General features: G+C 42.6%; 1 protein-coding gene across 1 annotated transcript; it reads left to right on the top strand.

Annotated features, from left to right (window-relative positions):
* LOC115800623 (protein mono-ADP-ribosyltransferase PARP14-like) lies at nucleotides 1–27,877 on the top strand. Its single transcript, XM_030758103.1, has 18 exons — nucleotides 1–175; nucleotides 288–388; nucleotides 563–572; nucleotides 6,333–6,632; nucleotides 7,173–7,388; nucleotides 7,471–7,617; nucleotides 7,807–7,989; nucleotides 8,185–9,710; nucleotides 9,876–10,106; nucleotides 10,231–10,452; nucleotides 16,782–16,848; nucleotides 17,150–17,299; nucleotides 17,508–17,570; nucleotides 18,144–18,320; nucleotides 24,444–24,653; nucleotides 24,750–25,234; nucleotides 25,653–25,827; nucleotides 26,665–27,877. The coding sequence occupies exons 1-18, from the start codon at nucleotides 1–3 to the stop codon at nucleotides 26,952–26,954; spliced, it is 4,728 nt and encodes a 1,575-aa protein (XP_030613963.1). The 3' UTR covers nucleotides 26,955–27,877.
* The last annotated feature ends 10 nt before the right edge of the window (nucleotides 27,878–27,887 follow it).

Raw genomic sequence — 27,887 nt, 5'->3', positions numbered from 1 at the left:
ATGGCCGACGCGTACTCTTATCCTCTGCTCGTTGAGCTCGAAGAAACCAACATACCCAGATTAAAAATTAAGTTATTAAAATACTTTCTAAGTGAAGAATCTAATGGTGGTGAATGTGAGGTTGAGTATGAAAATGGCAGCAGGACAGCAATGGTGCACTTCCGGAGAGAAAGAGGTATGTTTGGATCCATAAAGTAAGATGTACTTAGTCGGTTAAAAAATATTGAGGTTAAAAACTTTATTATCCATTAAGTTCTTTCCTGAGATTTTCTTGTACTCTTTCATAGACCAGCGAAATGTTCTGGCCAAAGATTCGCATCAAATCAGTTTGGAAAAGAGTGTTTTGAAGCTGACGGTTTGTTTACCCCCTGAAGAGAAATCATCACAGGTATAACTTGTAATCTAGTGAAATCTGCATACCAGTAAAATCTTCAAGAATAGTTTTGTGTTCCCCTCAAACAAAAATGAACCCCCTCCTCAGACTCCAAATTATGGCTATATATATATATATATATATTTTTTTTTTTTTTTAAGTGACTAAAATGTATATTTTGTTGCACAGGACTCCCCATGTGATTGTCATGGCCGGGGAGGGAACGGACGAGGAAGGACTCACATGAAGGACTCCAGAAGCAAACATAACTAAAAAGGGGATTTATTTCAACGGGGGAAACACAAATACAAAAACCTTGGAAGGGAGGCACAGGGAGACGAAGGGCAGGCACAGGGAACACAGGAACATGCGGGCACAAAACATCAACGACGCAACAGAGAACAAAACAAAACTGAGGGCTTAAGTACACACTGGGTAATCAGGGCAAGAGGAAACAGCAGGGAACAACAGGTGAGGCAAATGAAACTAATTACACAGGGGAAGCAAAGCTGAACACAAAGCACAGGAAAACCAGACTGTCAAAATAAACAGGAAGTGACAAACCAAGGAACATACTGACTAAACACGGGGAACAGGCACAGACTCAGGACAGAGACGCAGACATATCACAACACTAGGAAATAAACTAACACAAAACGCTGGGCCAACGGCCCAGGACATGACAGTACCCCCCCCCTCAAAGGCCGGCTCCCGACGGCCAAAACCAGAAAACAAAACCAGACAAGGGCGGGAGGCGGGGGACCAGGAGGGAGGGCCCGAAACAAAAACAAAGACAGGGAGCAAAACAGAAATCACAGGGCGTGAACAAAACAAATCAAACCCGTACCGGAAGAAAACAAAAACACAGGACCAGAACAAAAGGCGACGGCACAAGGCCGGAGACAGTCCAAAACAGGGGGTCGAAACAAGGAACAGTCCAGGAGCTATGAAAAAACAAAAAACAGCAGGGGAAAAAAACAGTCCACAGTTCAGGGGAGTCAGTGGGAAATCCAAAAACAAAAAACACACAGTTCAGGAGGCCGCAGAGGCCAAGGGGCCACAAAGCAAAATCCCAACGAGGGAGGCCGACCGCGCTCCCAGCGGCGGCGGCGACGAGGACGAGAAGGAATCACTGGAGGCCGCCCGCGCTCCCAGCGGCGGCGGCGACGACGAGGGGGAGTCACTGGAGGCCGACCGCGCTCCCAGCGGCGGCGGCGACGACGAGGGGGAGTCACTGGAGGCCGACCGCGCTCCCAGCGGCGGCGGCGACGACGAGGGGGAGTCACTGGAGGCCGACCGCGCTCCCAGCGGCGGCGGCGACGACGAGGGGGAGTCACTGGAGGCCGACCGCGCTCCCAGCGGCGGCGGCGACGACGAGGGGGAGTCACTGGAGGCCGACCGCGCTCCCAGCGGCGGCGGCGACGACGAGGGGGAGTCACTGGAGGCCGACCGCGCTCCCAGCGGCGGCGGCGACGACGAGGAGGAGTCACTGGAGGCCGACCGCGCACCCAGCGGCGGCGGCGACGACGAGGAGGAGTCACTGGAGGCCGACCACGCGGCAGGCGGCGGCGACGAGGAGGGGTCACTGGAGGCCGACCGCGGGGCGGGCGGCGGCGGCGACGGGGAGCAGACACTGGAGGCCGACCGCGGGGCATGCGGCGGCGGAGAAGGGTGACCCCGGGCTCTGGTGGGGAACCCTCGGGTGACGTGGAGCGCTCGGACTGAGCAGAGACCCCCACCGGCTCGGACTGAGCGGGACCCCCTGGCTCGGAGCGCTCGGACTGAGCGGAGACCCCCATCGGCTCGGACTGAGCGGAGACCCCCATCGGCTCGGACTGAGCGGGACCCTCTGGCGCGGAGCGCTCGGACTGAGCGGAGACCCCCATCGGCTCGGACTGAGCGGGACCCTCTGGCGCGGAGCGCTCGGACTGAGCGGAGACCCCCATCGGCTCGGACTGAGCGGGACCCTCTGGCGCGGAGCGCTCGGACTGAGCGGGACCCTCTGGCGCGGAGCGCTCGGACTGAGCGGGACCCCCTGGCTCGGACTGAGCGGAGACCCCCATCGGCTCGGACTGAGCGGAGACCCCCATCGGCTCGGACTGAGCGGAGACCCCCATCGGCTCGGACTGAGCGGGACCCTCTGGCGCGGAGCGCTCGGACTGAGCGGAGACCCCCATCGGCTCGGACTGAGCGGGACCCCCTGGCTCGGACTGAGCGGAGACCCCCATCGGCTCGGACTGAGCGGGACCCCCTGGCTCGGACTGAGCGGAGACCCCCATCGGCTCGGACTGAGCGGGGCCCTCTGGCACGGAGCGCTCGGACTGAGCGGAGACCCCCATTGGCTCGGACTGAGCGGAGACCCCCATCGGCTCGGACTGAGCGGAGACCCCCAACGGCTCGGACTGAGCGGGACCCTCAGGCTCGGAGCGCTCGGACTGAGCGGGACCCCCTGGCGGCTCGGACTGAGCTGAGCCCTTGGGCTGAACGGGGCCTACATGGTGAGGCTCCGGATGCGCAGGCTGGGACTGCGGAACAGGGCACACTGCTGCTTTATTGAGCAGCAGGGGCCGCTCGGGGAATAGCCAAGGTGCAGGGGACTGCATGGGAGCTGACGCTATGGGCTGCGTGGAAGCAGGCCGGGAGACGACTGGCTGCGTGGAAGCAGGCCGGGAGACGACTGGCTGCGTGGAAGCAGGCCGGGAGACGACTGGCTGCGTGGAAGCAGGCCGGGAGACGACTGGCTGCGTGGAAGCAGGCCGGGAGACGACTGGCTGCGTGGAAGCAGGCCGGGAGACGACTGGCTGCGTGGAAGCAGGCCGGGAGACGACTGGCTGCGTGGAAGCAGGCCGGGAGACGACTGGCTGCGTGGAAGCAGGCCGGGAGACGACTGGCTGCGTGGAAGCAGGCCGGGAGACGACTGGCTGCGTGGAAGCAGGCCGGGAGACGACTGGCTGCGTGGAAGCAGACTGCGAGCTAGGGAGAGCAGACTGCGAGCTAGGGAGAGCAGACTGCGTGGAGGCAGACTGCGAGCTAGAGCATGCCGACTGCGTGGAACCCGACTGAGAGCTAGGGAGAGCAGACTGCGAGCTAGGGAGAGCAGACTGCGAGCTAGGGAGAGCAGACTGCGAGCTAGGGAGAGCAGACTGCGAGCTAGGGAGAGCAGACTGCGTGGAGGCAGACTGCGAGCTAGAGCATGCCGACTGCGTGGAAACTGACCGAGAGCTAGGGAGATCTGGCTGCGTGGAAACTGACCGAGAGCTAGGGAGATCTGGCTGCGTGGAAACTGACCGAGAGCTAGGGAGATCTGGCTGCGTGGAAACTGACCGAGAGCTAGGGAGATCTGGCTGCGTGGAAGCTGACTGAACGCTACGGGGAGCAGTCTGCGTGGAGACTGACTGAGAGCTAGGAAGAGCTGACACTGGGCAAGCTGTCATTACTGGAGCTACCGAGGGAGCCGGAGCTGAGGGAACTGCGACTAAAGATGGAAAAACTGCAGATGAAGAGACCAAAACCGAACTGACTGAAGGGTCCAAGGGGATTACGGAGCTAACTGACGTTAAAGCGGAGGGAGCAGACTGAGAGGGCACAGAAACAGCTGACACCGGGGACCGAGGAAGAGCTACTGGGGCTGACTGAGACTGGAGTGGACAGGGAGCGACTGGAGCTGGGGCTGACTGAAGGCGAGGGGAAGCGACTGGAGCTGGGGCTGACTGAAGGCGAGGGGGAGCGACTGGAGCTAGAGCTGACTGAAGGCGAGGGGGAGCGACTGGAGCTAGAGCTGACTGAAGGCGAGGGGGAGCGACTGGAGCTAGAGCTGACTGAAGGCGAGGGGGAGCGACTGGAGCTAGAGCTGACTGAAGGCGAGGGGGAGCGACTGGAGCTAGAGCTGACTGAAGGCGAGGGGGAGCGACTGGAGCTAGAGCTGACTGAAGGCGAGAGGGAGCGACTGGAGCTAGAGCTGACTGAAGGCGAGGGGGAGCGACTGGAGCTAGAGCTGACTGAGACCCTGCTGCTGCAGCTAACGCAGAAAACCGATGCGAAGGCTTGGGTCTGGCTGCCCCCACCCGCGGAACAGGTGCGGGTGCAGGGGAAGATGGAGCTAAGGGAGCTGGAGCAGAGGGAGCTGGAGCTAACTGACGAGAGAGAGAAGCTACAGCTGACTGGGAACACGGTGACCGAGGAGGAGCTGGAGCCACAGCTGACTGGGAACACTGCGACCGAGGAGGAGCTGGAGCCACAGCTGACTGGGAACACTGCGACCGAGGAGGAGCTGGAGCCACAGCTGACTGGGAACACTGCGACTGAGAGCTAGGGAGAGCTGCGGCTGACTGGGAAGGCTGAGACTGAGCTGGCGCTACAGCTGACTGAGGCGAGAGTGACCGTCTCCGCGGCGTTATACCGCTCTGCTCCCGCGGCGATTCTCTCTGATGCTGCCGGGAGCTTGGTCTTCCTCCGTCAGCAGCAGGCAGTGGTGACGCGGAAGTGGTGGGAGGCCAGGGACCCCTGTGACCCAGGAATCGGAAAAATGACTCCTCTGGAGTCATTCCGGGCGCTGGCTCCAGGAAAACGTCTCTCCGCTTCCTCCGGTATCTCGTCCTCCGTGGCTGCGGCGACTGCTGAGGACAGGAGGGGCCAGCGAGCGGAGTGACAGGTGAGGGAGCGGCCGGCGCCAAAAACAGTCCGCCCACGCGGCAGACCTGCGGTTTAGGCGGGGGCGGTGAGCGGCGTCGCCGGGGACCGTTCAAAAAAGCTGGTCCCCCCAGCGCCAGGCGAGTGCCATTGTAGCGGCCGGAGCTTGCAGGGTCTTTAGTATGGTTGCGTCGTTCTGTCATGGCCGGGGAGGGAACGGACGAGGAAGGACTCACATGAAGGACTCCAGAAGCAAACATAACTAAAAAGGGGATTTATTTCAACGGGGGAAACACAAATACAAAAACCTTGGAAGGGAGGCACAGGGAGACGAAGGGCAGGCACAGGGAACACAGGAACATGCGGGCACAAAACATCAACGACGCAACAGAGAACAAAACAAAACTGAGGGCTTAAGTACACACTGGGTAATCAGGGCAAGAGGAAACAGCAGGGAACAACAGGTGAGGCAAATGAAACTAATTACACAGGGGAAGCAAAGCTGAACACAAAGCACAGGAAAACCAGACTGTCAAAATAAACAGGAAGTGACAAACCAAGGAACATACTGACTAAACACGGGGAACAGGCACAGACTCAGGACAGAGACGCAGACATATCACAACACTAGGAAATAAACTAACACAAAACGCTGGGCCAACGGCCCAGGACATGACAGTGATGAAGACAACGTGAAGTGTAAGTACTGAATAAAAGTTAAATATACAATTAACATGCTCTACAAAAGTTTTCTGTTTGTTACAAATAAATGTTTAATCATGTAAGCAGTTTCGAAACATATCAATCTTATGTTACCCAGTTTATGCATGCAATGAATTTATTCATGGAATCTAAAAATACAAATGACCTCAAATGATTTTGTCCATTATTTAGTTTTCTTTTTAAAAAACTTGTGAAAAATTATTTCTATATAATATTGTTTTGTTCATGTTCACATGTTCGAGTTTAGAACATGTTGTCTTTAAAACAAAAGTGTTGCATGGCATTGCAGTTATTAGTTGTAGCTGACGCATGCTGTTGAGCTGGGTGAACAGGAAAATGTCTACAGGATTTTACATGTTTGTCAGAGTATTTTTTTTTTCTATTACAGCTGTTAAAAAGACTACGAAGAAGAAGCATTCCATCAAGAAGGAAATGACCAGAAGTTCTTCTTTTTATAAATGTTTGGGAATAACCTTCTTTGGCAAAGACAAGTCTTCAAGGCCACCAAAATCTAAAATCTGTAAACCCATTTTAAACTTAACATAGTTAGACATTTGAATTCGTGGTGTTCTATGTTCTAAGAAATTTGTTCATTGACTTGACATAGATGTCTCACTAACAGCAGATGTTTCTGTGACCAACAAACTGTCAAGTACCGATGAAAGCAGGACTGCAGCCAAAGTCCAAAGAGAGTCCAAAGGCAAAGAAAACGATACAGTGGATGAAGCCCTGCGTTCCACCTCGGCTCTGTTAGGGAATATTCCTAATAACATCAACCAGGAGGTTTTGAAAATGTTGGTGGAAAACATTGTAAAGACTCATGATTCAACATCTTCCTCCCAAAGCTTCACTTTAGAAGTCCTTCCTGACATCTCCTCTGCTGTGGTGACTTTCCAAAGTGTAAAAGGTACACATTTCAAAATGAAAAGTCCATGTTTATGATAACGTGGACTTTTATTGTCTATTCATACTGAAATTTCTCTTGCAAAACATATTCCAAAAATCATTAACATAGAACATCGTGACTGATTTAAAAGTTAATACTAGAAGATAACATGTTCATTGCATAAAAATAAGCTGACATAAATACAGTTTCTAAACTAATGGGTGGCACCAAAAAGTCTAAATGAAGATAAGGGCACGCACAATCCAAAAAAGTAAAAAAAAAAAAAACTAGGTACCAGGCTAACAAACATGTAAAAAGAAAGCTCCTGAATGAGTTTTGAGTGGTCTGGTGAATTTACCAAAAAGTCGACCTTACCACAAGTAGTGATAGTTGACGTGTACGCTATATGCTGTACAAGACAGAATATTAAATTGCTGATTATAAATAAACTGATAACATATCCTAAAAAACTAGTCTACTCATCATTAAATCAGCAAAGATCATTAAAGGAATCCTGTGGAGTTTGTAATAAAATTCCTTTTTTTAACCACTACTACACAGAAAACACTGACTTTTTGGCAAGATGCCCCCAAAACAAGATGTTCACAAAGAAGGGATTGTCAGTCCGACCTCTCGAAGTCACCAATCAAGTTCTAGTTCACTACAACAGTGAAGAATACCTTCATCCTTATTTTGAAAATGAAGGTGGGGATGTGGAAGATGTCATAGTTAATGAAGTAGAACAGTCTGCCGTCATCACATTTAAAGACCATCAAGGTAATTCACATATACTACTTTTTAGATATTACTGTAATTGTTATATGTTAATAATGTACAGTCATTTTTTTTAAATTCACAGCTTTTAAAAAGATCATGAAGAAGAAGCATTCCATCAAGAAGGAAGAGATCAGAGTTTATCCTTTTTATAAATCTTTGGGAAGGGCCCTCTATGGCAAAGATAAGCCTTCACTAAAATTTCCTGCTGCCATCTCTGAGCCCATCGACAGCACTGTCCTGAGATATCTGGCTTACAAAAAATCAGCAGCACAGACCATCTGTAGTGAAATGGAAAAACAATTTTGCAACATAACCCTCGGCCAAACTGACACTGTGACCTTGAGTCCTGTATCTTCTTTACTAAAGCAAAAGGATGCCAAAGTCCTCATCAGAGAATGGAGTGATACTGTGAAGTCAGCCTTTGCGCAATCTGTGTCAAAGTTCAAATCCCTGAAGTTCCATCCAGATCCAGAGACATGGGAAGAGTCTGAGAAAAAGCTCAGAGAGAAGCTACTGAATGAAGATGTGATTGTTGTACCTGATAAAGCCAGTGGTGTTTTATCAGTGGCTGGTCTTGTCAGTGACATCAACAGACTAGAGAGATCACTTTCTGAAATTATTAATAAGATTGCAAAACAGGTCCACAGGCAGAGGTCCAGTAAAACTGAACAGATCAAAGTGTCACCATCAATTTTTTACCTCCTGTGTAAAGATGGTCTCGAGGATAAGCTTCTACAAATGTATCCAGAACTCAAAATGTCACCAGAGAGTCCAAATCTGAAAATAACTGGCTTAGGAGAAGAGATTACTAAAGCGAGAGAAGTTATATTTAAAGCAGTACTTGCATTAAAACAAAATAATCTGAAAATAGATAATTACATGCTGGAACTGTTAAAACATGAGCAAGAAGAGGAGCTTACAGATGCTCTCCTCACATCTCATCAAATAAATGCAGCATTCGACATCAGTGGAAACAGGGTGCAGCTAGTTGCTGTTTCTGACAGAGATCTGTCTAATGCTCAAGACCATCTGACACAGTTGCTAACATCTCAGTTCATCAGTGTTGAAGACAGTAATGTCCTGAAGAAGCCAGAGTGGCAGCAGCTGGTCAGTCAGTTAGAACAAGCTAACAGTAAACCATGCAGGACTCGAATCAACACCACTGCTCAACAAGTTGTGGTGTCTGGCTACAAGCATAATGTCATAAATGTTGGCCATCAACTTAATGACTTCTTAACACAGAATGCTCAGATTGAAGAAACTGTTGTGGTCAAAGCTGATATTGTCATTGAATACTTGAAACATTTCAACACAAATTGGTTGGAGAAAGTGAAAGACAAGGTGAAAGTGTCTTACAGAAATGAGGCCATCTGTCTGAGTGGTTCTAGAGTGGATGTGACACGTTGCAAGACTGTAGTTGAAGGTGCAGTCTCTTCTGTAGTCTTTGACAGTCTGAATGTCTACAAGTGTGGAGCAAAGAAGCTTTTTCAGGAAAATGAAACTGTGTATTTTTCTGAAATCAAACAAAAAACTGGTTGCTTGGTCCAACTGGTTGATGAGACTGGTGGAGGAGACAGCTTGGCCTTCAAACAAGTGCCAAAAACTTTATACCAATTTAAGACACCTGAAGGAGTGGAAATAGCTGTTTGCAAGGCAGATATGTGCAGTTACCCAGTGCAGGCAATTGTCAGTCCATCTAATCAAGACTTGAAACATAATGCAGGTCTTGCAGCAGCGCTTTTGAAGGCTGCTGGTCCTCAGTTACAGGATGAATGTGATAACATAATTAAAACAATGGGACAACTGAAGCCAGGAGACTGTGTCATAACTGGTGCAGGAGGGCAGCTTTGTTGCCAGAAAGTCATCCATGTTGTAGGACCCAAGTTTGACAAAGATAAACCTCAAACAGCCTGGGCTCAGTTGAAAAAAGCTGTTAAAGGAAGCTTAGAACTTGCAGAAACCAGTGGGTGTGTTTCAGTAGCTCTTCCTTCCATTGGCAGCGGCCTTGGCTGCTTCCCCTTCAAGCAGTGTGAACTTGCCATTGTCAGAGCACTGAAGGAGTATTGTGATGAAAAATATGATGACATCACCTTGCAGAAGATCCATTTGGTGAACATTGATGATGTTGCTGTTCAGGACATGGTGGATGCTGTCAGACAGGAGTTTGGAAATCTTGGTGTGACTCATTCTCAACAAACTCTTCCCAAACCTCCTAAACCATCAGTTTTGCAGCCTACTGGATCTGACCTGTACTTCTATCGTATGCAAACCAAAGAGAGGCTGGACATCATTCTTATAAAGGGAAGCATAGAGGCTGCCATGGTAGTTTGGATTTTTATTATACTTTATTATGAGCAAATAATTACTTTAATATGGAAAAATTCCTACAGAGTAATTATCTTTAGAAGTAAATTATTTTATATGATTGATTGTTACTCTTTTACTCTGGTGGGCTGCTAACTATTAACTATTTTAACACATTTTTAGACAGAGGTGTTGGTGAGTATGATATCTTCAGACCTTGACTTGAACAAAGGTGCAGTTTCAAAAGGCATCTTGCGTGCAGCTGGACCCAAACTTCAGCAGTTAATAAATGCACAGGGTGCAAATGGAAATGTTGGTGAGGTCATTGTTACAGAGGGCTGCAACCTAAACAGCAAAAAAGTATTTCATGCAATTGCACCTCACTGGGATAACGGCCAAGGCACAGCAGAAAAGGTAACGTATTACATTATTTATAGTGCTGGATAAATATTCTCTACAATATAAAATTGATGACATGCATATTACTGAATTTAAATGTCATTATTATCATAAATAGTATTTATTTGTTGTCTTACAGTGTTTAAGTGGAATCTTTAAGGATTGTTTGGAGATGGCAGAAAATAATAATCTGACTTCCATATCCCTGCCAGCCATTGGCCCTGAAAACCTGGGTTTCCCAACAGATCTCATAGCCTCTTTGATGCTGGATCAAATCTTAGAGTTTAGCAAAAAGAAACACCCCAAGCACCTAAAAAGGGTTGTGATTGTACTTCACCCAGGAGATGCAGAAACTATCCAGGTAAGAAAAGCTTGTACCTTATATTCAGTTGCACAGCTGTTTGTTACAGTAGATAAAACTATATCACTTTTCTTTTTGATGTTTTGTTTCCTCTTCTTATTTTTCCGTTGTTGTTGCCTGTAACAGTAATAACAAAAACACGTCTGTGCAAAAATCTTGAGCTACTCCATGTTTCTTCTTCTCTGGGCTTTCTGAAGGTTTTCCAAAGCTTTTTTTTTTTTCAACATTGGCTTTTTCGTTGTTTTCAGTCCAGTTCTTGGGCCAGATCATTTTCAGTGGAATGCTGTCAATTAACTTCTGGGCCAAATCCTGACTGATGGCAACCCATGTTTGCATAATCAGTGCTTGGAGTTTGTGAGGTTTTGTTTTTCAGTCTGCCTCTTGAGGATTGATCACAGGTTCTTGATGTCTGTGTAGATTCTCAGTCATCCAGGTCATAGTAGTCTCTGGAGCTTGAAAAAGGCGACTGGACTTCTTTTTGTTTCTTGAAGACGTTTCACCTCTCATCCGAAAGGCTTCTTCAGTTCTCAACCAAATGGTGGAGAGACCCAGGTATTTAAACCCCTGTGGGCGTAGTCCCCTGGAGGTGTATCTCCTCTTTGACTCCCACCACCCTCTGGAACACAAACTTGGGGTGATCAGGACCCTACAACACCGTGCGGAAAGTGTTCCCTCTAAGGCAGAAGGGAAGCATAAGGAACACACACACATTGAGAAAGCCCTCAAAACATGCGGTTACCCCAACTGGGCCTTCATCAAATCAGCTAAGATGCACAGGAATGAAGGCCAAACACAAACTACAGAGAATAGGAAGGACAAGAGGAACAACATTGTCATCCCATATGTGTCAGGCTTGTCAGAGAAACTCAGAAGAATTTTCTCCAAGCATGACATCCCAGTATACTTCAAACCAAGTAACACCCTAAGACAAAAACTGGTTCATCCCAAGGACAAACCCGCCAAACACAAGATCAGCGATGTAGTGTATGCTGTTCAGTGCAGTGAAGAGTGCTCGGACCTCTACATTGGTGAAACCAAACAGCCTCTTCACAAACGAATGGCACAACATAGAAGAGCCACCTCGACAGGACAAGATTCAGCAGTACATCTGCATCTGAAGGAAAAAGGGCACTCTTTTGAGGATGCCAATGTTCACATTTTGGACAGGGAAAACAGATGGTTTGAAAGAGGAGTGAAAGAAGCCATCTATGTCCACTGTGAACAACCATCATTGAACAGAGGAGGTGGATTACGTCACCAACTTTCCCCCGCTTACAGTGCTGTCCTGAGCTCCCTTCCCAGACGTCTCAACCCCCATTCACACCTTTGTTCCAGTGACCTCAATAGGCCACAGGAAACAATGGAGCGGAGTCCTAAATTGGTTTCAACTGAAACCACTGATTAAATATGACCCACGCCCCCTTCACACCTGGGCACATGTGTTCACGCACATGATCAATAGAGGGTCATAACCACTTCCAGGGGACTACGCCCACAGGGGTTTAAATACCTGGGTCTCTCCACCATTTGGTTGAGAACTGAAGAAGCCTTTCGGATGAGAGGTGAAACGTCTTCAAGAAACAAAAAGAAGTCCAGTCGCCTTGTTCAAGCTCCAGAGACAGGTTCTTGATGTGATTAAGATCTGGGTAGCTTTCTGGGCATGAACAAACTGGGCAAGTTCTCAATGTGTTGTTCTACAAGCCACTTAGTTATCACTTTTGCCCAGAGGTGGGAAGTAACGAAGTACAAATACTTCGTTACTGTACTTAAGTAGATTTTTCAGGTATCTGTACTTTACTTAAGTATTTATTTTTCTGACTACTTTTTACTTTTACTCCCTACATTTTTACGCAAGTATCTGTACTTTCTACTTCTTACATTTTCAAACAGACTCGTTACTTTTTAACGTCAGAGAGAAATTTGCATTTCCGGTCAGTGCGCCTTCAAACATAAAACGATCTGAGCCTAAATGGAGGAATAATAACACATAAGAGACAATCGTACTGCGTATCCTCCATCACCGGGGCTTATCTCGTACAAAGGGATTAAATACGCAAACCCATATAATTAATGTATCATTTATAGCGCTATAATCGGGCCGGACCGAGTCCGTAAGTTGCGCTGCGGCACATAAACAGCTTAGCTAGCGCTACTGAAGAGGAGCGAGCATGAAGGGAGTAACGTGTGGCAGGTAAATGCAACGTTTCTAAATGCTCAACAAATATCAGCAAACACACAAAGTGTGTGCAGTTTGTCACACAGTGTTTCTGCTAGCTAAAAGAAGAGCTGCTGTATTTCAGGGAGAGCAAAGAGAGAGAAGTTCACTCAGAGATGGAGAAAGAGGACAGGAGAGGAAGAAGAGAGGTTAGATTTAAAGGTAAGGACCGGAAAACAAACTGAAGTATGCTGACTTTGTGTAATTCAAAGATTCTATGAAAATGCTGCAATTTAGTGTTTAATAAATAGGTTAGCTTGTTGTACTGTATTTACAGTAAAGCTCTGTGTTGGACTGGAGCACAGTGTTTGTGTTCATGGTCAGAGTTACAGGTTACATCAGTGCAGCAGAGATGAGTTTGAATCAAAGCTGCTGATGCTGAGATTCATTCACTGAATCCAACATTTCTACAGCCTGTATGCTGTCAGTGTAGGGGATGGAGATCAGCTCAGAGAGCTGTGAAATACTGGGTTACATCTTTGTGAGTTCAGTTCATCCACACAGAGCAGTAAACCTCAGAGCAGCAGCAGCAGGTCAGCCTGCACACCAACATCATTTACTGCAGCTCACAATAGAAAGCTGTGATTCTTCTCCCCATGCAGAGCCACTACAGCTGATCTTAGGGTTCCTCCACTTTCTGAATCCCACTGTAACCCCTGAGTATCCTCATGTTGGTGTTTAGGTGGAGGCACAGTCACCCTCTACTATGGAGGACACAGAGAACAGAGCTGTGTTTAAATTCCCTTTCACAGTTTGTGTCCTACATAACAGATTCAAGTTGAGTGCATTCATTAGAATTAAAATTTAGATTGGAATAAAGTTTGTATTCTCATGTACTATTTTATATTATCACAATAATATATAATGAGGTTCGGTTTGTTTTACACAAAAATAGCAGGTAGAAACATCCTCCAAAGAACTACTTTTACTTTCTTACTTTGAGTACATTTCAGAGCCTGTACTTTTTTACTTTTACTTAAGTAGAGAAGTTGAACCAGTACTTCGACTTTTACTAAAGTATTTTTTAACAAAAGTACTTGTACTTCTACTTAAGTACAGAATGTCAGTACTTTTGCCACCTCTGCTTTTGCCTTATGACACAATGCTCCATCATGCTAGAAAAAGTAATGTTCTTTACCAACTGTTCTAGGACAATTGAGAGAAGTTGCTCTTGGAGGACGTTTTGGTATCATTCTTTATTGTGATTAGACAAAATTTTGAGTAAGCTCACACCCTTAGATGCCTCACTGTTGGCATGATGCAGGACTGATGGTAGAGTTCCTGTAAGTCTTTACCTCACTGTGCATGCAGATGCATTCACACTGCTGCCTTTTCTGGATGAGCTCTGTACTGGTGGTACCCCAATCCCACAGCTGAATCAGCTTTAGGAGACAGCGTTGACAATTTCTTGGGCACCCTGAAGCCTTCTTCACAACAACTGAACTATACACATGCCTGTGATGCCCTTGGTATGCAAAGCAATGATGACTGGACATTTTTCCTTGCCATCATGAAAACCAATTCATGTATGTGTCATTCTTAAATCTTTTGACCACAACTGTAGATTCAGCAAGGTGCTAGAAAGATTCCTCAGTGATTTTAGTCCATAATAACCTGATAACATCATGCAGTTGCTGCATGTCTCAGCTGCATGATGAGAACCTCTCTGTTCCATCTCAAATTATCTATTGGATTGAGATCTGGTGAGTGTGGAGACCATTTCACTGGAATAAAAGCCCTAAAATATGGTATTATTGTATATTCTGTATAATGACAAATATAGGCATTATATTCTGTCTGAGAGTCAATTTGTCACAAATACGGAAAATATTCTGAAGAATGAGCACTCAATCTTTGACAGATACATTTTGGACATTCCTCCATACACGGACAAGTTTGGACCCTGAAAAATCCCACTTACAGATACTCATTTATTAAATATCCAGGTAATATGCTAATTCGTAAATCTGCCAAAGATCTTACATAAGATCTCTTTGCATATCTCTGTAAACAGACATGACTGAACCTTGAAAACTCCCAACTTCAAATATCCATCTGTGAAATATACATGTAATATTCTAAAAATTTTATCCCTTGAAGATCTTATCTCTGAAGATCTATTTGCATATTTTAGTGGATTCAGTATCAAGATACTGTAATTTAATTATACCTTATGAAAAATAGTTTTGTCTCAAACACAGGCTATTTGAATGTGAAAAGACATTAAATAATTCAAAATAAAACGAGTTCCAGCAGGAAAGAGTTTTTTCTTTTGCCCATAATTAATTTGAAATTGATTAACTGACAGTTGTTGCTCTATAGTTCATACAGTTATGATTAAGAAAAAATAAATTTTTGAATATTTAAAGATTTCATTGACTTTCATTTTCTGATAAGAAAATACCAGCAGTGCCACTGTTGGAGTACACTTTTCTCCATTTCCTGTACATCAAAGAATAGTAAGGACTACATTATATATAAGTTAGGACTATATTATTTATCTCTTATAAAGGACCTTCACTCTGGCCATCCTGTTATGTACCATCCTGCAGAAGTTGTTGAGCTACTTTCTCCTGGGACTTCTACCATATTAAGGAGAAAATAAAATCTCAGAGTCAGTCAGTTGGTTCAGGTGTAGCAGGAGGGAAAGAGACACTATTAAAGAAACCAGTCAGTGAGCAGGTTTAGTTCATATAATCTGTTATCATGGTAACTCAGTTGAAGTTAACTTTCTGGAACAAAAAAAAAGTTTCCTAATATCAGAATAAACAAACTCAATTGTCACTAAACCTGTTTTCTGGAATGGGGTGTAGGTCTTTTACTTACACATACAAATTCAGCAGTGTAAAAATTCTTCATGAAACTGTCCTGATTTTAACTAATCAAATACTGATTTTTCCCAGATACCACTGAAGAAGACTTAAAAAATATCCTAATTACCCATGATCTTCAGTCATATCCGCAGTGAAGATGTTAACCTCTCACTGCAAAGAGTCCTTCTGACCTTTGTTCACCAGGTTTCTTGGTCAGTGTGGATTCAGCTTACTGCAAAGGGACGAAGGACACAGGTCAATATTTACTATAAAACATCTTTAAATGACTGCAAATAAACATTTTTAAAAAGTTAATGGTTGGAAAACAACTCCCTAAAGAAAACTGTTACAGCAAACACATTATCCACATTCAACTCACACTCAGCAAGAATAACCATATAATTCATACCACCAGAGACACAGGCTGAAAGGTCTAGATCTGAGTGACATCAAGCTGTGGACTGGTGGACAAAGTCGTCCTCTGGGACAGTTGTCATCTGCCTGCTGGGAAAGAGTACTTCAGAAGAAAGCAGAAGACAAGTTATATAAAGATCTACCATTAGTTGGTTCTTTACAGCCCAACTGTAATCAAATCTTACTAAACATTTCATGAATAACAAAGATTTGAGCATTGAAATCCTTCAGTAGGACAATTGATTCACCCAATATACCACTCTTGAGCATGCCACCCAATGACTCCATAAAGGCCGGCATAAGCACAAACAACAGTGAGGACCTATTCCCCAACCAAAAGGTGCTGGAAAGCAATCATCTCATCCATGGGTAACTCAGCAGCATCCCATCACCTTAGCAGGAAGCTGAGGTGATACAAGACTGGAACAGAGTCCAGCCTCTCTCCAGGACACTGGTTCCAGAGTGAAAGCCATTTGCCTTACTTGTGGTTCCTAGGATACTTAAGAGTAGAATGGGAGGCAGAGCCTTCAGCTTTCAGGCCCCTCTTCTGTGGAACCAGCTCCCAGCTTGGATTCAGGAGTCAGACACCCTCTCTATTTTTAAGATTAGGCTTAAAACTTTCCTTTTTGATCAAGCTTATAGTTAGGGCTGGATCAGGTGACCCTGAACCATTCCTTAGTTATGCTGCAATAGCCCCAGTCTGCTGGGGGTTCCCATAATGCACTTTTTCTTTTTATTCACCTCTTTTTACTCTGTTTATGCTCCTTTCTGGAAATTGAATTACATTTCTGTGTAATTTGCTTTTAAACCCTGCATGTTGCTGCTTGGTATATTGTACTATTGTTTCTGATTGTTTCAATAGCCGAATTCTCTGATTCTCTCTGCAGGCCTTCAGTGATGCATTTAAGAAGTTTCCCAATGTCTCAGGTGGTTCAAGTTCTACAAAAAGTCAAAGTACACAACACAGAAATACTGATTTATGTGAAATAGCAATGTAATGCTAGAAAGAAATCTCTTCAGGATTCCATTTACAAACATATCATTTTGGATTAAATCACTTCAGTTAGCGTTTTTACACACCCATCAAAAAATATTTTTATATTTTTGATACAGTTTGCACATTTTTAAAAAGTTAATAATAGATTTTGTACTAGTCACCTAACTGAGAAGTATACAAACTTTTTGAAGAGAAAAATGTGTTTATTTATTGCTGGCTTTAGCTTTTTATCTTATTATTATTATTTGTTCATGCCAGGGGGCTTCTTCTCCAAGTTAATTTCGACTTCAGACATGCATGAGACTAAAATGGGAAATGTGACTATACAGGTATTTGTAGGAGACATAACGAAGGAGACCACTGATATCATTGTCAACTCTTCCAATGAAAGCTTTTCTCTTATGTCAGGTAAATCATAGAAAACCTAAACTATTATTACATGTGTATTACATGTGTATTATTACATGTCATTCTGTCTTCATTACTGTAAAGTGGACATAACAATCAGAGCAATTCAGCACCTTTAAAATGTTAAATTACAGAAAATATTAATCCACCCATATTAATGACATTTGGTTATACTGTATTTATGTGTATATTTTTTCACCTCAACCAGGAGTTTCTAAAGCTATTCTAGAAGCAGCTGGCAAAACTGTTGAAGTGGAATGCCGCAATCTTGGTAAGAAACCACTTCACATTCATATATCTGTGTATGTTCTCTGCAATCCAGGCCTAAGGTAGTCTCTGGAGCTTGAAAAAAAAATGACTGGAGTTCTTTACGTTTCTTGAAAATGTTTCACCTCTCATCTGAAAGGCTTATTTTTTCCAAAAAACTTGAAGACGTCCAGTTATTATTTTTTTAACCTCTAGAGACCACTTTACATTGATGATTTTATGACACAATAACTTATATTTAACATCAGCTACTGAGAATCTACACAGACAACATCAGCTACAGAATAATAGTTTTGTTTTTCAACTATGCAATGAAAGCTGACTTAAAAGAAAGCACTTGGAGAATGGAAAAAGTACTTACATAAATAGGTATATGAGGTATGTTGTATAAAATGTTTAGAGTGCTCATGTAGAGTAGGAAAGTGCTACTTAAGTACCAGTCCATTTACTATTTAGTATTAAGTCAAATGTTGTGGTCAGAGAAAAGAATTGTCAAGAAAGGGCGTATAGCTGAAAATAATCATGTTCATGGTCATTAAGGTTCAACGGCATTCAGATCCACTATCTCCACATTTAGGTGTCAAGTCCACCCTGGACATGAAAATGACACAACCAGGTAATCTAAAGTGTAAGAAGATCCTCCATCTGGTTGGACAGTCCGACCCAGTAAAAATCAAAGAACTTGTGAAAGCTGTACTTCAGATGTGTTTGAAAACCACCTATACTTCTATATCGTTTCCTGCCATTGGCACAGGTGAGATTTATTCATGTATTACTATGATATGGAAAGCACACAATCATCCATCCATCTTCTTCCACTTATCAAGAGAGGGCTGGAGCCTATCCCAGCTGTCACAGGGTGAAACACTGGCTTATACAGACAACTACTCACACTTATGGCCACATTAGAATTCAGTTTATTTTTAGTCATGAAGCTCCAAATCACAACAAAACAGCCATCTCAAGGCCCTATTTATTGTGAGGTAAAGTCCCTACAATGATTACCGAGATAACCCAACAATCAAAACGACGTCCTTTGAGTAAGCAGTTGGTGACAGTGGGAAGGAAAAACTCCCTTTTAGCAGGAAGAAACCTCCAGCAGAACCAGGCTCAGGGAGGGGCAGTCATCTGCCAGGACCAGTTGGGGCTGAGGGGAGACAGACAGGACAAAAGACACATTGTGGAAGAGATCAAACATAAATAATGATTAAATGCAAAGTGGGGTATGAACAAAGTAAAAAGAGGTTAATGAAAAATAAATACTCGGTGCATTTTACATTATAGTTTAGTTTTATTTCATGCAGTCACTTTTTTTCTCTAACCCAGTTAGTTTAAATTAGTTTCCAGAATGGTTTTGCTCATTTTTATTAATTTTTATTTTTTGTCTAATGCATAATTTTATCTTAATTTTCACTAGTTTTAGTTTCTCATACTTTATTTGTCAGGTGCAAGAATAACTATTGAGTAATAAGACCTCAATAAGTTATATCATTAAAAATGGTTTTCAACAACCAACTGTTACTAGCATTACATACCAAAGATACTTGCATTATATGTTAAATGTGTGTAATATTAAGGACCCACATAGGTATTAAAGGTACTGCACTGCAGTGGTTTGAATCATATTTATCTAATAGACTCCAATTTGTTCATGTAAATGGGGAGTCTTCTTCAGACACTAAGGTTAATTATGGAGTTCCACAGGGTTCTGTGCTAGGACCAATTCTATTTACATTATACATGCTTCCCTTAGGCAGTATTATTAGAAAGCATTGCATCAATTTTCATTGTTATGCAGATGATACTCAGCTTTACCTATCAATGAAACCAGATGACACACATCAATTAGTTAAACTGCAGGAATGTCTTAAAGACATTAAGGCCTGGATGACCTCTAATTTCCTGCTTCTAAATTCAGATAAAACTGAAGTTCTTGTTCTCGGCCCCACAAATCTTAGAAACATGGTGTCAAACCAGATACCTACTCTGGATGGCATTACTTTGGCCTCCAGTAACACTGTGAGAAATCTTGGAGTCATTTTTGACCAGGATATGTCCTTCAATGCATATATTAAACAAATATGTAGGACCGCTTTTTTGCATTTGCACAATATTTCTAAAATTAGAAACATCCCTTCTCGGAGTGATGCTGAAAAGCTAATCCACGCATTTATTACTTCTAGGGTGGACTACTGTAATTCGTTATTATCAGGCTGTCCTAAAAGCTCCCTGAAAAGCCTTCAGCCTGATCCAAAATGCTGCAGCTAGAGTACTGACAGGGATTAGAAAGAGACAGCAGATTTCTCCCATATTGGCTTCTCTTCATTGGCTCCCTGTTAAATCTAGAATAGAATTTAAAATCCTTCTCCTCACATACAAGGTCTTGAATAATCAGGCCCCATCTTATCTCAAAGACCTTTTAGTCCCATATCACCCCAATAGAGCACTTCACTCTCTGACTGCTGGCTTACTTGTGGTTCCTAGGATACTTAAGAGTAGAATGGGAGGCAGAGCCTTCAGCTTTCAGGCCCCTCTTCTGTGGAACCAGCTCCCAGCTTGGACTCAGGAGACAGACACCCTCTCTATTTTTAAGATTAGGCTTAAAACTTTCCTTTTTGATCAAGCTTATAGTTAGGGCTGGATCAGGTGACCCTGAACCACCCCTTAGTTATGCTGCTATAGGCCTAGGCTGCTGGGGGGGTTCCCACAATAGCCTGTTTCTTTTCATTCACCTTATTTACTTTGTTTATACTCCACTCTGTATTTAATCATTAATTGTTATTAATCTCTGTCTCTCTTCCACAGCATGTCTTTTCTCTCCCCTCAGCCCAACCGGTCACAGCAGATGACCCCCCCTCCCTGAGCCTGGTTCTGCTGGAGGTTTCTTCCTGTTAAAAGGGAGTTTTTCCTTCCCACTGTAGCCAAGTGCTGCTCATAGGCAGTCGTTTTGACTGTTGGGTTTTCTCTGTATTATTGTAGGGTCTTTACCTGCAATACAAAGCGTCTTGAGGTGACTGTTTGGTGTGATTTGGCGCTATATAACTAAAATTGAATTGAATTGAATGAACATCATCAGACATTAATTTGCAGACTGGCTCGGTGAGCAGACACGCACTGAGGTACTGGATGGCACTCCCAGCTAAAACTCTAGCAGTTTTAGCTTTTAACGAATGTGTTTTTTTTTTTTTTTTTTTTTTCAGTTTTGTTATATCATTCATTTTTATTGCCACTGATAACCTTGCAGAGTACAAAAACTTCAGTGGGTGACAGCCAGTTATTAGGCTCAGGGGACTGTTTTTGACAGATCTGGATAACCTTTTTTTCCCCTTTATAAATGAAATTATCATTTTAAAACGTCATTTTATATTTCCTTGTGTTGTATTGCAGTTTGTTTCATGATCTGAAATATTCAAGTGTGACAAATATGCCAAAAAAACAACGCCCCCTAAAAAAAAAAAAAAAAAAAAGTAACAACTAAGAAACCAGGAACAAGGCAAATACTTTTTCACTGTCAATTCCCAATTACTTGAAGCCCAGCAGTTAAGCCTTCTTCCAGACACAATACCCAAGTGTGGCCACAAGATGGCAGTAATTTAAAGCCTTGGGAAAACATGCAAGAGCTTTATGACTCAGCACTGTTGTGAACAATGAACAGAGAAGATCTGAATTCACTTTGGTGGTTTTTAATTTATTTCTGTTTTTAGATTACACTGGACAAGCACTGATTGCTTTGCTTGACCTGATGGCATGTCATTGATATACAGGACCAGTTTAAAGTTTGGATACTTTTGACTGGTCCTGTATATAAGCAGGAGAAAACATTTTGGAAAAAAAAAATTCTTCATACCCCTAGAGGCTGCCATGACTGATCCTTTAAGAAAATATTATATACAATGTTCCATCTGAACACTAAATAGAAATGTTCAATGATTAACATGAACAGTTTGTTTGAGAGCTGTAAAGCAGGTGACTAGGCTAGTCACACCTCATTTTGAGTTGCCCTCAGTCTCCAGTAGTTACCAACTGGCAACCACTTAGGCCGCAACCCAAATGGGAGACACAGAACAAGGTGAACAGTACCATCCTCATGCAGGGAGGAATGACACACAATATTCACACACAAAATAAATCATAATCTGGGTCATAACTTTTTTTCTTAGAAAAATAACACACTGAACCATCAGACTCTAGTTTGGTTTCACATGTAAAATCAAGACTTTACCAGGGTTACAGGAGACCCTTGAATTGAATGAGTTTTCATACTTAGAAATCCAGAGATAAGAACTGGCAGGACTTGAGAGGCCATCACACCAGCAAAATTCATTCAGAATTCATGGCATTGGAAACATATCCAAAAAATTGGGACAGTTCCCCTCATGGTTCTGGCACAGGAAAACCACACAGAATCATACAGAGTGTTGTGAACCTTGGCACATAGAGGGGGCACTTGCCCTTACCCTATCACAGCCTCTCCAAACTGCTACATTCAAAATAAAGAGCTGCAGCTTTTAACTAGTAAATATTTCCTGCAAGATATCCATATGCTTGGGCCAGAAGGTGGAAGAATATGCTAAAGCACATCACAGTTTTTTGGCACCAAACACCACAGCATTCACCAGCCTTTTGAAACTATCGGTGGCATGTCTTAATGGATCTTGCAGTGTGTAGCAATGAATGGCAAATCTTACACTTTGGCTGGCTTCCACACTTTTCAAATTGTTTAAATGCATGCTATTCATAAGACCCTTCCACCTTGTGAATATAAGAGGGTGACACCATAGTCACCACAGGAAAACATGGGTTAGAGGTCATGGTTGGAACTTTTCTCAACATATTTTTTTAGCATGATGACCTGAGAAACATAAGATTTTTTCCTTCAAGTAGTATAGTCTACTTTAGGGATTCTGTCCTCAGGCTCTTCAGGATAACAGAACCAATGCTTGTAACCAACCACAGGTAACAAAACTATAATACAAGTCTAAAAATTACAGATTAGTTTTCATATTTTTTTTTATTAGACCTTTCCTTAATTTCAGATGCAATGGAGAGGAAACTGCATGCCAGATAAAAACTTAAATAGTCTAACATGCTGTACGTGGGGCTTATAATGAACAACCAAAAGTCTGAAAGTGAAATTCAATATGTTTGAATGCATTTTATCAAACCAAAGGCCGAAAAGAACTTGATCAATCACTTTTGGCTTTAACAAGCGTGTGGCAGCACAAATTATGTTTACCAGATACTGATGACCAGCCTTGGTTTTTAGCAGACACATTCAGCTATAACAAAGGGCACACCTCTTAGTGGGACTTCATGAAGTCTCTATGTATTACCAAACACCAACCACCATTTGGTAGTACATCAGCAGGAACTGGTATACTTTTATGTCAGAACTTCATTAAATATATATCTGAACTGTTTACTGAATTACCAAGTTTAAGAACCTTGAATCTATGAATCTTCAGCCAGATCATTACCAAGTGTGGTCAACATCAGCAACAGGCATGTCCACCCACACACCTACTGCACTGTACCAGACATTATAGGGGAGAAAAACTTGAGCCAATGATGCAGGACACAGAAAGGTCCCACACCAACAACTCTGATCCACAGTATGACTGTGTGGAGAAAGGTGCACCATCATGTCATGTCACAAAGTGCTTTAAAATTGGATCTTTTAAAATTATATGATAGGAATGCTGTCCAAATTGGATATGAGTAGAGTCTCATTGATTTAGTCTACAATTGTAGTGGTGGGGTATTCCTGCTATGCTTTCTCAGGACCAGGAAAGCTTCAATTAGAGGTCCTGGTTTATGACAACAAACAAACACTTGCCTTTCCACCAGCTTCTCAGTCAAAAGTTTCTTCAGCTCTTCTTTGTTGGCACTTACAGTTGCTTGGACGTTAGAGAAGAAAACTGCCAGGGGCTTGATGTGGCAGGTTGTGTCCCTTGGCCGGGTGGTGACCTCCTCTACATTGTTTGGGGTCTGGGACCCTGGGGCCTGGGGTCATCTGTTTCCTGGTTGTGTTCCTCAGGGTGGTCTGTGCCGTCCTGGGTGCAGAGCTGTGGACAGCCTGGGTCTTTCTTTACCTACCTCTGGCTTCTGGGGGACGTTGTTGTGGCTTTCCACCCACATTATTAAGTACATTTTGTGACAGAGACATATACTCATGCAAACAAACACACACGTAGCCATGTTTTTTCACATGTATGTATTTTTTGCAGGTACTGTTTGGTTTTATTTGTGTGATTTTTCTTCTTTTTTTTCCAGGTGCAGCAGTTAGTGAACCATTGTGTTTCTGTACTTGTTCTTATTTTTTTCTTCATATCGCCCCCGCCCTATTTTTTCATTTCTTGCTTTTTCCCCACCTGTCAACACTGGCATTTCCACAATACATGTACACTTGTGTAAACAATAACACAAATGGTTAGATAAAAGAAAAAAACACTAATGTTTTGGCATAATAGTGCATCACAATTCTGATTGCACAAAAGCAAAAACAAGATAAGTCTTGAACTTTTAATACAGTGGATTGTGGATCATTCAGTAAACTGAAAGAAATTCCATCAAATAAACTACAATAAACCATTTTTTTAACTGAAGCAATTTTCAGTTGTTTTATGGATGTTTTTTCAGAATTTTTTAAACACACACTAAATTTTATTATTCCATTAAAACAAGCAAACAAAACAATGAGCTGGCAGAAAATTACCAGTGCATTTTACATATATTTATTTATTTTTCCAGTGTATGTTTTCATAAGCTACCTGCAAAAACACATATTTGGCATGTGCTCTTAACAAATCAGTTGTGGAGTTACTTGGACAATGCCAACTTTCTTTAAATTATAATAATACTAATAACATTTTTTAAGGTCAAGGTAATGTAAAAGCGAGACTGGTGGCAGATGCCATGTTGGATGCAGTAATTGATGTGTTGAGCCAAAACACCTTCAGTCCCCTGACCAAAATCCGCATAGTTATTTTCCAAAAAGCTATGCTAAAAGACTTCCACAGCAGTATGCAACAGAGGGAAGCAGCTGATCCTAAGGATAAAGGACAGGGGACCTGGGGAGGCATGAAAGGTAAATATGTAGAAATTAATTTTGGTTTCATTTTTCCACAGTCTCCAATCAGTTTTAACTCTTAAATTCTAATGTTTTTGAAATGTGTTCTTTCAGCACTCTTTGGTCTTGGAAAGCAAGATAAAGATTTTGACATCAAAAGTCTCAAAGTGGATCCCACTTGCTTCCATATTTGTGGTGACACACAGGCTAATGTAGATTTAGCCAAGAAACTGTTACATGACAAGGCATCCCAAGAACGCCAGACCACCAAAATAGAAGACAACGCCATCCGTACGTTCTCTAAAGCAGATCACCTGAAGATTTTTGACATGCAGAAGACCATGGGCATAAGCATAAAGATAGAATGCAGTACACCCAAACCCACAATCACCATTGAAGGACTCAGCAGTGATGTGCTTAATGCTAAAGCTGAGATCATTAAGATGATAAGCAGGAATAGAGATGCGGATATTCCTGAACACTGGGAACCCGTGCCAGCTAACGCCACATGTCAGGTTTTTACAGTACAGGCCAAGACATCAGAATATGCTGAAATCCGGAAGCTGTTCCAGGCCTCGAGCAATCATACTGTTACAAAGGTATTATTGACATTTGGTCTTTTATCTTAGCAGTCAGATCACTAGAGTAGAAAGTTTTTAGTGACATGGATCATCAATAGTTGGTATTGCCTAATTATTTCCAGATATGTTCATGATTTAAATCAAATTTTAAAAAAAAAATATTTTGCATAGAAAATATTTTTAAGGCAGGTAATGGCCCACAACAGAATACACAGAAACGTATTTGAAATTAATTAAAAAATGCATTTTCCTCCAGCTGTTCAAGGCCTCATGCAATCAGACTGTTGTGAAGGTAGCATTAAGCATTCTCTTGTCGTAGTCATTACCTTGCCTTAGTTAAGGTCAGATTTACAATTTTAAGCATTTTTTTTAAGTTTCTTTCACAGAAAAATAATTAAGTGAAACCCATATTAGAATGCAATTTATTTCTTTTCAGATTGAGAGGATCCAGAATCCTGTATTGTGGAAGAGTCTGCAGCTCAAGAAACATAAGATGGAGGTGAAAAATGGTCATAAGATGAATGAAAGACGTCTTTTCCATGGCACCTGTGAAACAACTGTGCCACACATTAATGACCATGGCTTCAACAGGAGCTACGCTGGAAAAAATGGTGAGATCTTTGTGGACTAAGTTTCTTATTATTATTTTGTATTTGGCAGAGAGCTGATACTAGAGATATGGCAGTAGCATATGGGGTGGGGAATACTGCTTTAAATTTGGTCCTAACACTGAGAGTTGCAGGCCATAAACACTCTTTTAAACTAAGCTTTAGCATTTGAATAGCTGGGTGGCATGTCAGTGTGCTCCTAGCGCTGGTCTCAGAAGGCAGGACCAATAAAGGAAAAACACAGAGAAGGTTCACGGATGTAGTGACTGAGGACGTGGAGGGCTGGTGTGGGGAATCCCATAGGAATAAAGCAAAAGAAGAAGAAAAAGATTAGATTACCGTATTTTTCGGACTATAAGGCGCACTTAAAACATTTTCTCAAAAATCGGCAGTGCAGGAATGCGGTGCACCTTAATACGGTAGGACAAAATACGTTAGAACAATTAGAAAATTATACAACAAAGAAGACTCAGCACTCAAGATGTAGATTAAACCAAATAGAATGGGATAGCATTTTTATCCCAAAGCTCCAGTAATTGGTCTCCTCAGTTCCCATTCCCGTTGGCCCTGTCTCAGTTTCTTTCTTCTTCTGATTTTAAACATTTAAAATTTTTTTCCATATTCTACTGTGATTAGAATATGGGATTATGACATTTGTAAATCAGTATATTCTGTTTTAGTTACATTTTACACATTGTTTGGGTTTTAGTATTTGATTTCACAGCATTGACTGGTGAAATTAGTAATATCAGTATCTGCTAGTGTTCCTGCTACTACTACTAATAATAGAAAATATGTCAGACCTTTTTCATTGACTTTCTGCTATTCTTCCATTTTCAGCTGCATTATACGGCGATGGGACATACTTTGCAGTCAATGCTAGTTATTCTGCCAGTGACACCTACTCCAAGCCCAATCAGAAAGGAGAAAAGTTTATGTACGTCTGCCGAGTTCTGACTGGTGACTTCACTCTTGGAAAAAAAGGCATGGTTGCACCACCGGTGAAAAACACCAGCACCGGCTCCACAGACCGGTACGACAGTGTTGTGGACAACATGGCCAATCCAGACATGTTTGTTATCTTCCACGATGACCATGCCTATCCTGAATATTTGATTACATTCAAATGATGCAGCCAATCAGCAAGATTAGAAATCAAAACTTGACCTACATCATTAAAGTGAACCTATTATGCTAATTTTCAGCTCCATACTTTTATTCTTGGACTCTACTAAAGTAGCTGTATATGATTCACAGTTCAAAATAACCTTTATTTACTGTCCTTGGTGGATCCCTTTGAATCATCCTCTCACCAAAATAAAACAAGCTTTTTAGCTCCCTTCCTTTTTATCCAACTTCATTCAAACTAGCTGATCTGGCTTTTAAATTTTTAAACCTTTAACCTTTTGTGCCCGAAGTCAGAAAATCAGGGATTACTTGATGCTTAATATGAGCATCTATCATTATAACAATATATGACACAAAATAATATAAAAGCATAACAGGTTCACTTTGACCTTTTGCTATTTGTTAACACACATTTTAACACACATACCTGGTATAAACTTGCAATGACTACAGTATGATGTAACTGTTGTTTCTTGGATTACAGTCATCACAAGGGTCAGTTATTGTAAGATGCATTATGTGCCTTGAAAATTATTATACTGTAAACTTACGGTTATGTAAGCAGTAATCACTCAACTGAAGAAAAAGTGTTCAAAAACCTAATTTGTTAAGCTCTTTGTATGTTTATACACTGGTTTTTATAAGTACCTTCTCTGTTCATAATGATAAAAGTGTGTCTGTTAATGTGTAGCTCCGATTAGATAAGAATCACTTCTAGATTTGAAAGAAAAACTCAAATTTGCTGCTGTTTAAGTAAACAGGCTCACATAAATAATCAAGCAAAACAAATGTGTTGAATGTTTAGTATATAATCAATTTAAAATGGCTTACTTAAACTTCACTTAGTCTCTACTTTGTGACTGTTAGAGAAGCAGTTTTGGTAAGATTTGACCTTAAATTTGGATTTTTAAAAAATTATCATTCTTGTCCAAACA

The sequence above is a fragment of the Archocentrus centrarchus genome, chromosome 21 (assembly GCF_007364275.1).
Source record: "Archocentrus centrarchus isolate MPI-CPG fArcCen1 chromosome 21, fArcCen1, whole genome shotgun sequence".
NCBI classification, from domain to species: Eukaryota; Metazoa; Chordata; class Actinopteri; order Cichliformes; family Cichlidae; genus Archocentrus; species Archocentrus centrarchus.
The sequence above is the reverse complement of the archived record's forward strand: the minus strand, read 5'-3'. Positions and strand labels throughout refer to the sequence as shown.

Bases quoted from the DNA above. Each gene is read 5' to 3' on its own strand.
- LOC115800623 (XM_030758103.1), top strand. From the start codon at position 1: ATGGCCGACGCGTACTCTTATCCTCTGCTCGTTGAGCTCGAAGAAACC. The intron at 6,633-7,172 runs GTACACATTTCA...ACTACTACACAG, and splicing joins GACTTTCCAAAGTGTAAAAG to AAAACACTGACTTTTTGGCA. The intron at 7,990-8,184 runs GATCACTTTCTG...TAACTGGCTTAG, and splicing joins TGACATCAACAGACTAGAGA to GAGAAGAGATTACTAAAGCG.